The sequence below is a fragment of the Rhopalosiphum padi genome, chromosome 1, assembly GCF_020882245.1.
Source record: "Rhopalosiphum padi isolate XX-2018 chromosome 1, ASM2088224v1, whole genome shotgun sequence".
Lineage (NCBI taxonomy): Eukaryota > Metazoa > Arthropoda > Insecta > Hemiptera > Aphididae > Rhopalosiphum > Rhopalosiphum padi.
Window position 1 is genome coordinate 53,311,450 of NC_083597.1, and position 11,910 is coordinate 53,323,359.

The following is an 11,910-nucleotide window of genomic DNA, read 5'->3' on the forward strand; positions in this document are numbered from 1 at the left end:
AAATCAAAGCATTATTTCTACTCCAATATTATCATTAACTTGTCCTGGCTTGATTATAACATACACGTAAAAGTCTTATGTTCCTAAAAATAATGTTTTTAAATAATAAAGCAATAATGAATGACGTTTATTTGAACATCGTTTAATATATTTTAAAATAATAATTTCAAAATATTTTTAAAATAATAATTTCAAAATATTTTTAAAATAATAACATAAGTAAAAAATACTTTCATAAAATATTAGTTAAGTTATCATTGTATAAGATTATTTGTTTTTAAACTATAACACAATATAAAAACTGTTTAAGAAGAATTAGTTTTTTTTTAGGATGAATAATTTATACTACGGTGTAGTAGAGATAGAGAGTATAGGTCACTATAATGGATGTGTTAAATTTGAATACAATGACAGGTATCATTGTATACGAAACATGATTCTGAACGGAGATGATTTTACTAACAAGTCTAGGATAATTAGTAGGATAAATTATATCATTAACTATATTTTAATTATAATATATCGTTATTTTACGCGATTTCGTAAAAAATTAAATTTCATACGCACATAACATTTTTTCTATATCGACGCTGGAGTTTTGTTTAGTTATTTGAATAAAAAGTTATGGAAAACCTTGTATTGGGTGTTTTACTATGATTTTACTATGATAAGCACAACTTATAATAAACCTTGTATTGAATTTTAAAGATTTTTTGGATAGCCAATTTTTTTTATAGTTATTTAAAAAAAAACTTAGAAAAATCAAAAATTTTAATTTTAAATAAAAGGCTATAAAAAAAATTCAAAATATTTTGAAATTTAGTCGTTAATATAACGCTATTATAAACATTTGGTGAAAATCTCAAGTACTTACAATGATTCGTTTATGAGTTACAGCAAAATAAAAAAATTGATTTTGTCGAAAACTGATAATGCGTAAACATTCTCGTTTTTTCATTACTTTTTTAGGGTTTTTCCTGACGCTTTTGAAAACTACTGGACATTTTTTACTTTTGTCTTTTGACACACCAGAGTACTAACTAGATTCAAAAATAAAAAGCACTATTACTACTCTAAAACGGGCAAAACGTGATGACAGACACAAAAATAAAAATAAAAAACATACATCATTGTAAAATCAATAATACATTCATCAATAAATGTTTATAGTTTTTGTATGCGAAATTGCGAAATACATTTTAATTCTAATACAGTATAGTCTCGATTAATCGTCAGTATTAGGACCAGGGCTTTGACGGATAATCGAAAAGTCGGTTTAAATGAGAAACGAACATCTTTTAACATATAAAACATACAAGTTATTTATTATTTTTTTCATAATTATGAATGAATTTTCAGAACAATGATATCCGCAATGGTAATACACCGTTTTTATCCCATCCATAAAATGTATATATATCATTTATTTAGTTGATATTGCCGGAAAGTTTTCTGCTTGTCGCGTACAATGGGTACTCACGAGTTACGATTTTACCAATCTTTACTAATTTTATATAATAATACTCCACAAAACTCATTATATCGCAAAGACATAAAATCAGACATAATAATATATTCGGCATTCACTTTTATATACCTAACACCTCTTATAAAAAATAATATAAATAATAATAATTATTATTAGCATTTTTCTGTAATTTTACATCCGGAACCTGCGAATAAAAATCACAAAATATTAAACTTCAAAATAGATAGATATTTACTATTTGTTATTGTTTTATTATTAAATACTACAACAGTATCAAATTTGATCGTTCTTACAAATCATGAACGACTCAAGTGGATTACACATTATGTGTATTGGTGTTTTCAATTGTACCTAGTACAAAGAACTTTGGCTGAGAAATATCGTTTTTATTTTTTCGATATCGAAACCCTAAAAATATATGTAAATATTTGTACCTAAGAATAAAAACAAAATTTAAAAAATTCTTTTATAAACATCAAACATCTATATTTAAAATATTTTAAATAAAAAGTTTTAAAACAGTATTCAACGCTTAGAAATATATACCAGTTAATCACTTTAATAAACAATGAACTTAACTAACTATATGATTGTACTTACATCTTAAAATCAAAACAATTAGATTTACAATAAAACTAAAATTAAGTTGAGCTACAACATTAAGATTCAGACTATGTGTTACAATAAATAATATTATAGATAATATGAGAAAAATAAATAATTTTACAAAAACTTTGTTTGAAATCTAAAATCCATATAATATATATATTATTATATTCATTCAAAAATATAGTTTAAGTTAATATTAAAATGTATACATTTATAATAAACTTCATTAATAATTGATTGTATATACATAGCAGAATAAATAAAATTATTTTTTTATTTTAATGTCGTATAATTTATTATACTATGTATGGACTTATGTACTGTTTTTTTTTGAAAAAAATACAATTATAATATTTTAGTACATAAATCATAATAGATTAAATTTGATAACAATATTAACAATTATATATATATATATATATATGTAAGATGTATGAACAATTTATTAAACATGTAAAGAAATATGTAATATAAAATTTAAAACAAGGAGAAGAGAGGCTAAAGATCAATATCCACTACCCTTGGATCTGTGCCTGGTACCATTAAACTTATAAGCTATTAGTACTGCTTATAATTCTTGGGGTTTTTATATCATTTATAATTATTTTTTGATATATTTGTTATAATTCAGTTAAAATCACTAATACAGCCAATATAATCATTCAAAGAGCATTCTTGAAGATTTATTTCATTAATCAAAAATAAAATGCTCACAACAATTAAATTGAATCAGACAAATTAAAGCTACCTATTTTAAATTTTCTTTACTTTATAAATAAAATAATTTAATCCATCAAAAATCAAAATAGTTAATACAAAAATATATAAATATTATTTAATTATACTTTTAAGCAGTTTAATGATTTAATACCACTTAACAATGAGTAGATAACTACTCCAGTGAAAGCCTCAAATAATTATTGACAACAAATCAATCAAATATATTTTTAAAAATCCATAATCATTAATCAATGATAAAATCTTATAATCACATATCAACATGGTTGAATGAAAATAGGTTAGATTTTACTAAAACCATTTTCCCCGCTAATTATAATTGTAAATTTAAAGAATTCCTTCATTTAAAAAAAATATATCTTATAAGTTATTTTTAAGTAAATATGAAAAATATAATACCATAATTAAATAGATTGTACAAAAAATAGTAAAAATGCAAGGCAAAACTATTGCAAGTTTATATATAACATATTAGTAATTCTTAATTACTATTAAGTTCTAATTAGTATACATTAATTAAATAATTTAAAGGCACCAGTTATAAATAAGTCTCAAATAATATTATTAATTAGTAATTTTAGTTAGGATTATAATAATAGTAATTATAAAATAATTTTGTAGTTGTAGTTTTTAAGAATTATATAAGTAAAAAAAAAAAAATTTAAGACCTAACACTTCTTTGCCGACTAAATTTACCATTAAAACAAGTTACTGTTCCACTGCTATGAATAAAGGTTGGGCTACGATTTCCATAACTTCATGTTCACCAATTGTTTGCAAATCAGATACAACAGTTACACAGTTCAACTAAAAATTTAAAAAAATGATATGTTATTTTCTAAGGAGCGATAAGTAAATCATGAATAATATATAGAACTTACCTGTTTTTTTTTCATTTTTCTGTGACCTGGACAACCTTTACTTGACCTCCATGGCAATTCCTTACCACCACAATTATTTTCCAAATAATCAAGAACTATTTGAATATTGTAAATATCAGAAATTAATTTATCAAAGTTTTTGTTTTGATTATTCTTGTTATTTTTTTCGTTTTCATATAACTAAAATATGTAATAACATAAATACAATTAGGTTAAGAATATTCAAAAATATTCAGCTGTGAATTATAGTCGGTCCAACAAGAGAATGCGCCGATTCTGTGCAATCCCCCCCGTCACCATGCTATCAAAACTGGTTTGCTTATGGCTAGGTATCATTGGGGAATACGCAGAAAAACTGATTTTGTTCGATTTGCGGGGCTTTCTCTCGCTGGACAGAGTATAGTTTCAGACAATATTAAAACAAAAATTATATATTTGTTTAATGTTAAAAATAACATTAAATACCTTAAAAGCTTCTTTTTGGGCATTCTTGAGATTCAAAACTGTGCGGTTGTATGATCTACCATATGATAATCCAGTTTTCATTAAATCTAAAAATAAATTAATGTTATCCAAATTGATCAACAATCAAATAAGTTTAATTTTTACTAAAATAAGAACATACAAATATTTTTTTGATTGACTAATTGTTCAAGGCGGTTGTTAAAAAAATGTAATTCTGATAAACGTTTGCAGGTCTTTTCATTTTCACAACTAAATTCATCCTCTCTATATCTCCTTTGAGTGTTAATTTGATTTTGAACGCTACAAAAATAAGAATTAAAATATTAATAGATATTTTTAAATGATTATATTATTTGAGTACAAACTTTTTAATTTTTGATAGTATTTTCATAAGTTCTAATGTGTTTTTCAATAACAAACTCTCTTCATTTGATAAAAATCCTGACTTCAAGACTCTTTCTACATGACTTTTAATAGATTTATTTTTGGTTCTTTTTATGGTACTTCTGGAATGAATCTGCATGGTCCTTTCTATACTTCTCATATCATCAATTTGGCTACTATATATCTGCAACAAACATAATCAAATTAAAAAATTATATTACTTATTGAATTAGAAATTCAAATTACCTCATTAACTACACAAATGGAACTATCATAAGAATTATCATCAGATAATTTATCGACTGGTTTAGTATTTAAATTGTTCTATACAACAAAAATAAAATTGATTAAATATTTAAATTGTAAATATATTTATTTCATTATATATAAGAAATCTTATTAAATTGTACCTTATCAAAAGATGAATCATTTTTAAACGTATTATTGTAATGAATATCCTCCTCTGAAATGAATTCAGTCAGGTTACAGCTACATGATTTAATCAAAGTTGAACATTTCTTCACTGTTTCATCAACATCATCCGCATCAGCTTTCATATGTAATCCATCATCACTCAACGACCTGCTACCAGCATCAACACAAAACGCCATTCAGCTCCCTGTACATGTCAACTCGAATTTTTAAATAAACCAAAATTCCCATGCTACTCATTACCTTGCTGCCCCATTTGATGGAAATACTATATTCAAAATAATATGTATATCAACCATTCAATTTAAACATAACTTACCGAAATGAATTCTTCTTGTTACATAGATTATTTTTATGAAAATCATTATAATTTTGATTGGTATTTGATTTGATTTCCAAAGAATTTTTATTGAACATATTATTATATTTGTCATTATTCATTTTTGCTTCCCTATATAAAAATTAAATTACAAAATTATTAATCTTTTTATAGAAAATTATTTAATTACTGAACAATCACAATAGATAATATAATATTATTAATTAAAAATAATGAATGTACAAATTAAATATTTCACAATTCTTGATACATCTAAGAAATACATTCTTCATAATAACTGAACAATAAAAATTATTTAATATTAATTCTATAATTATTATGATGATAATAAAGATACACTTAATCGGTGATGGGTGATTTTTTGGAAGTGGTATACTAATAATCTCCCTTCATAACCATCCTAATACCTTTAAATTTACACAAATATATTATAAACTAGTAAACTACAATCACTTTGAACTTTGTATTTAATTGCAAATTATACTTGATCTTAAACAAATAGCAAGGTAATACTATTCTTTAATTTAACTTGAGTAATTGTGATTTTTTTAATCTGTGGAGTATAATATGCCAGTGTGTTATATATTACATCACTTAATTCAGGTAAATCAACCTTATTTTATTAGAAATTAAAATAAAATTTTTCTTTTTAATTGTATGCATATACAAATAAAACTTACATCAAAACAATCTTTAAATTGTTTAAGAACTGTGATGAATTATTTTGGCTAATAATATCAGCATGTTTGGTTAAAAGCAGTGTAAAAAGATTTCCAAGTTTCTCCTTATATGACGGGTGTTGCTTCTCATAAGAATCTACAATGTTCATTATTCCTTGTAAAGTTAGTCTGTTTAAATTGTCCATGGAACTGATTATTTCACTTTTCTTTTTATTGACATTAAGATCTATTGACATAGAACAATTATATGGATTTTATTTTGTTATATTTAATATTTATGCTATTAATTGTCACAAATTACTATTTAGCAATATAAAACAATAGTTTTATTTGCCATTAATACAATGGTAAGCACCCGCTTAGGATGGTTCTTACATGAAAACCTAATTTTTTAAAGACAAGGTTATTAATTTTCTAAAAACATAGAACCAACAAATTTTAAGTTCAAGGACCATCGATATTTGGTATATATTTTTGAAATAGTGATATTCTACCATACTAATTTTGAATTTGAATTATTGAGAAGATTATCATCAATACATAATATATATATATATATATCAACATTAAAATATGTACGTATATTTATAGAAATATTTAAACATTTATTTTGCTTTATTTTACACAATAATAAAAATAATAATTATTTCACTTGGACACATTTTTTTTTTAACATAGAAGAGATATCCAAATATGTAGAAAAATATTTTTGGAGATGATGTTATACTATTAAGCAAATTTGAATTAATATAAATAACTAAAATAGGCAAGATATTTTGATTTTGATTTTGGTTTAAATTAATTTATATTTATATAGTATCCTTAAGTCTTAACTACTGAATGTGATACATGATCCTTATAATAAAAATTGTAAATAAATATATTACCACAAATCATTGAGAATTGTTTTGAAGATATCAATGGTTCTGGTAAGTAGTATAGCCACATAACCAATACTGATGCAACATCTACTGCATCAAAATCCACTATTGTTTTACAGCTTTTTCTTGAACCACTTACTAATTCATAAGCACTAATAATATTGGCTTTACGTCCATTAGCAGAATATGTTTCATCAAATAAGTATTCTTCATATAACCCTAAAAATAAATATATATTAACAAATTTTCTAAAATTAAACAATTTATTATTTAAATTTAATTTATGATAACTATTAATCCATATAAATACCATTATCAATTATATAATCATTTATATTTTCTACAATAAGTGGTAACCCGTCACAATTCAATGGCAATTTTTCCAATGGCATACCAATCAAAATCAATTTTTCTGAATTATATTCTTCTAATAACATCTCAAACTTTGTTTCAACCTGTATTTAATAGGATTTAGTAAAATAATTTATTCAAGATTAAAGTTTTAATCCAATATACAGTTAAAAATACAAATTATAGTAATTAATAATAATAACCAAATATAACTAAAATTGTACTTAAACAAGAGTTTTCTTATTAAATATACTCTTATATTTACCCCTATATCTTTAATTGTATATTACATCAAAATTTAAAATTACTGAATAAGCATAATAAATTAATTATATTGTCCTTAAAAATGTTAAAACAATATTTTTTTAAGCTTGTAGACCACATATTTTATTAAAAACAAATCACCATTAATCATATAAATGAAGTAGTCTGTACATGGAAGATTGCCCAAGGTTACAAGTTATTGTCAGTAGATAAAAAAGAAACTACATAATTCAATAATTATGTTATTTACTGTAATATTAAATAATATGAACAATAGAAATATTTTACCTGCTTACTAAGCATATGTGTATCATTACAACACAAAGTTAGTTTCATTTTCATGCAATTCAAACTCTGGGTAATTCCCTGAAAATAAAAATTTATATTACTACAATTAGTGCACAACTATACAAAATACAAATTAATGAAGATCACAACTACTTACTGCAAACCACTGCAGTAATTTCAACAGCTTGACACAGTTTTATAACTCAAATGTATACAATTTAAATAACCATATCCCAATCACGGCACATTTTAATGCTTTATGGTTGTTTTAGGAAATGTGTTGATACAAGACGTAATTTTAACATATAAAGGTGTATAAGTTAATGTTCATATTAATAACTGAAGTATTTCAAAAACAAAACAATCAATCTGTAAAAAATAATAATAATTATTATTAAAACAACTGTTACAATATTGACAAAATCCAAGTATTGTAAATATACAATTTTATTGTTGAGTAACTAAACACATATTATTCATTTCTTAAACAAATAGATATGATAGGTATTATTAATTTATTGCATGTTAAGTTACAAAAAATATTAATAAAATTACAGTTTTACATTACAACTATATATACCTATAATAATATTTTAAATAAATAGAAGGCTCAATTTCTACCAATTATTTATCTTTTGACACATTATTTCATAGTAAAATGTTTTTTACACTTTAATTCTTATTAATTGAGTATTTAACATATTAAACTTATACTTTTATACAATAGGTAGTATAGCTAATTGACACATTAATATTGTCCATTTAAACCTATTTACTTTTATAGTTGTTAATTTTTTAATAGGTAAATAAATTGTGAATATATATATATAATAGTAATAAAAAATTTTAGAAGTAAGAAAGTTATGTTTGGGTAAAGATAAATAAATAATAAACAAAAAAACTAATGAATAATAATAAAATAGTTAGTTATTTGAGTCAAAATCATGGAATTTGTTATTAAGCAAAACTACATAGAATAGATAATTCAAATCATTCAATTAATTTAAAATGTTTGAAATTGATCCTATATAAACAAATAAATAATTACATTAAGTTTAGTATTATTGATTAATTTAAAATTATTGTCTACATAATATTATAGATTAATAATTTATACCTATTTAGCATTAAGTACTTTGTTTAATTATATGTAAAATATAATCTCCACTGGTCTACATAATTATTACTAATTTTATACTAACTGGTATCTATAAATACATAAATTAAACCTCATTAGGTCGGGAAAGTATACTTAAAAAATAAATTTATCTAATATTGTAATGGTTTAGGTTTTATAAATAATTTTAATCTACCTACCTATGAGATTTAACTATATATAATAATTATAATTTTGATATCATTGTTTTACATAATTTGCATTTGTTCACAGCTTAAGTCAGAAATACCAAGTTAGCGTAATGTAAAACCAACACAGATAACAAACAGTAGATTAGGTCACATACTTAGATAATGGCTAATATAGGGTTACAAAATAATCTCAAAAAAATTAATTGGAATGTCAAGATTAAAATCATGAATAAAAATCAATATATTAATTCATAATTGATATTATGGTATTAATTATTACTCGAGTTATTAGCCATAAGAAACTAGATATCTATAGTATGAGAAAAATAAAAGAGTCTCTCATATAGGTATTGAACAAATAAAAATTACAATAGACTTAAGGAATTAATATTGTAGGGTTAGTGCAGAGAGTAGACATAACTATAGTTGTTAGATGAAATGAGAAGATAACAGTACGAGATTCCCAAATTGGCTATTCAAAAATTCTTCTGTTATAGAGTAATAATTCTTGTAATAATTAATACATAATATCAAACCGGAATTAATACCTCCACCCCCACTAAAAATATATATATAATTATAAATAATTTGAATTTTGAAAATAAAACACTTGATGCTTTGTAATTTAATTTTTGAGGGTTTAAAATTATTATCAGTGTAATGATAAATTAATACGATGATACAAATCTCTGATTACGTCATTTAGCAAGCTAAAAAAAATTTTCTTAATCGAATTTACTCGAGTTACCTGCCTATAATCATTAATTTCTTATGAAAACAAAAATACATTTGGTATGGACAATTTTTTTTTAGATTTCATGTTGGAACTTCTAAAAAAATTTGACACGGGTGCTTCAATAATCTTAATCCGGGTTTGCGTAATACTTACCCACCTGTAATTTAATATAACAAGGACCAACTCAATAATAATAGCATTCACTCGATGGAGGCTGGGTCAGGGTGATAATTGACAACTTACCTTTCACGATGTCGAAATCGGGAACGGGGGGATAACGACTGGATGATTATCCAGAATCACTGAATGACGAATGATTGGTAATCGGAGGACCACGCAGAACGGACACCTACTGATCTCAGTGAAGCTCGTTAGTGATTTAAAACTTTGAATTCGTGACCGGCATCGACAGATTCAAAGCAGTGAACACTGAACACTGTCACGTTGAAACTGAACACCTGCGAGTACAGCGCCACAAGGACTATTATTGTTCTGTGCTATTGCCGATGCCCAATCAGCGTCAATTTGCGACAAATTGTTGGGGAGGGGAGTGTTATTGTTAGTTACAAAATTTGTTGTCTAAGCGACCGAGCCACGGGTGATGCACCGATAACCGAGTAGTGGGTGGTGGGTTGTGATTATTGTGATAGCAGTGTATGGAGATGGAAGGGCTGAGAACCAGCCGTACCAACACGACCACCGAGCAGACGTCGCGCCGTCTGCGCTCCAAGTTCAATATTGGTATATTACATCGGTTTTTTGAAAGTACACAGGTCCAAGGGCATCCGCAGGGGGGCAAGTAGTGGCAACTGCCTCCCTTAGCTTTTCCTGGATCAATTATTATAATTATTGTGTAATATAAAATATTACCTACTAAATAAATATTTTTTAAATTAAAACATTTTTTTCACTGTGTTATTTTTATTACACTCAATTATGAACGTTATTGCTTTTTAGCTTTTACAGATTTATGGCATATAGTGGTGGGGTCAAGTGCAGTATCGACCAAGCTTTTACTTTTTTGTTAAAAATAATTAATAGTTATATTATATATAGATTGCATAATGCATAGGCAGGTACAATAGTTATATTTTTAATTATACATTTTAATCAAGGTTGTTTAATATAACATATTATAATAATACACATTTGTTTTTAATTTAAAAAAAAAAGGTGGGCTAGTGGATATTGCTCTGCTGTATAGTAGAGATGGAAATGAGTAGGTTACTATAATGGATGTGTTAAATTTGAATATAATGACTACAGGTATCATTGTATTTGAAAAACGATTCTGAACGGAGATGATTTGTCAGTCTAGGATAATTAGTAGGATATATTATATTATTACCTAGGTATATTTAAATTGTAATATATTGTTATTTTACTCGATTTCGTAAAAACATAAATTTCATACACTTATTACAATTTTTTTTCTATATTGACGCTGGAGTTTTTTTTTACAGTTATTTTATGAAAAAGTTATGGAAAACCTTGTGTTGGGTTTTTTAACCTTAGATATAAATCACAAACATTTTATGAATTTTAAACTTCGAAAGTAATTGCAAATTTTCACGATTTTAACATGTTTTCAATTTTGTTAACATTTAAACTTTAAATGCTTATAACCAAAAATTGTGACTAACGATTTTTGATTTTTTTTTTACTGCAATAAGAATAATTTATAACAAACCCAAAATTTTAAAGATTTTTCTGGAAAGCCAAATTTTTTTTATCGGTATTTCAAGTAAAAAATTTTAGAAAAATTGAAAATTTCAATGGTCTTTAAATAGTTAAAAAAAAATTCTAAATATTTTTAAAATTTAATCGTAAATATATAACGCTAATATAAACATTTGGTGAAAATTTCAAATATTTACAATCATTCGTGTTTGAGTTACAGCAAAATCAAAAAGTGGTTATTCGTAAAAATTCCAATTTTTTCGTTACTTTTTCAGGGTTTTTCCTGACGCTTTTGAAAACTACTAGAAATACCCCCAAAGTACTAATTAGATGAATTTTCCTTTTCAAAGAAGGGCTGAAGTTAAAAATTAAAGCATTATTTCT

General features: G+C 24.4%; 1 protein-coding gene across 2 annotated transcripts; it reads right to left on the minus strand.

Moving 5' to 3' along the window:
- Positions 1 to 1,950: 1,950 nt before the first annotated feature.
- On the minus strand, positions 1,951 to 10,472 carry LOC132916968 (putative uncharacterized protein DDB_G0282133). 2 transcript variants are annotated; one of them, XM_060977445.1, is made up of 14 exons: positions 10,090 to 10,472; positions 7,960 to 8,171; positions 7,803 to 7,880; positions 7,210 to 7,354; positions 6,906 to 7,118; positions 6,019 to 6,244; positions 5,318 to 5,449; positions 4,977 to 5,148; positions 4,813 to 4,890; positions 4,548 to 4,750; positions 4,343 to 4,482; positions 4,183 to 4,268; positions 3,718 to 3,897; positions 1,951 to 3,643 (listed from the first exon to the last, which is right to left on the minus strand). In XM_060977445.1, the coding sequence occupies exons 3-14, from the start codon at positions 7,854 to 7,856 to the stop codon at positions 3,545 to 3,547; spliced, it is 1,728 nt and encodes a 575-aa protein (XP_060833428.1). In that variant the 5' UTR covers positions 7,857 to 7,880; positions 7,960 to 8,171; positions 10,090 to 10,472; the 3' UTR covers positions 1,951 to 3,544. The 2 variants fall into 2 exon arrangements, with proteins under 2 accessions (XP_060833428.1, XP_060833427.1); XM_060977444.1 differs by having other exon boundaries at positions 4,977 to 5,151.
- Positions 10,473 to 11,910: the final 1,438 nt, after the last annotated feature.

Bases quoted from the DNA above. Each gene is read 5' to 3' on its own strand.
- LOC132916968 (XM_060977444.1), bottom strand. From the start codon at position 7,856: ATGAAAATGAAACTAACTTTGTGTTGTAATGATACACATATGCTTAGT. The intron at 6,245-6,905 runs GTAATATATTTA...CTATGTCAATAG, and splicing joins ACAATTCTCAATGATTTGTG to ATCTTAATGTCAATAAAAAG. The intron at 5,450-6,018 runs GTAAGTTTTATT...ATTTTTATATAG, and splicing joins AATTTAAAGATTGTTTTGAT to GGAAGCAAAAATGAATAATG.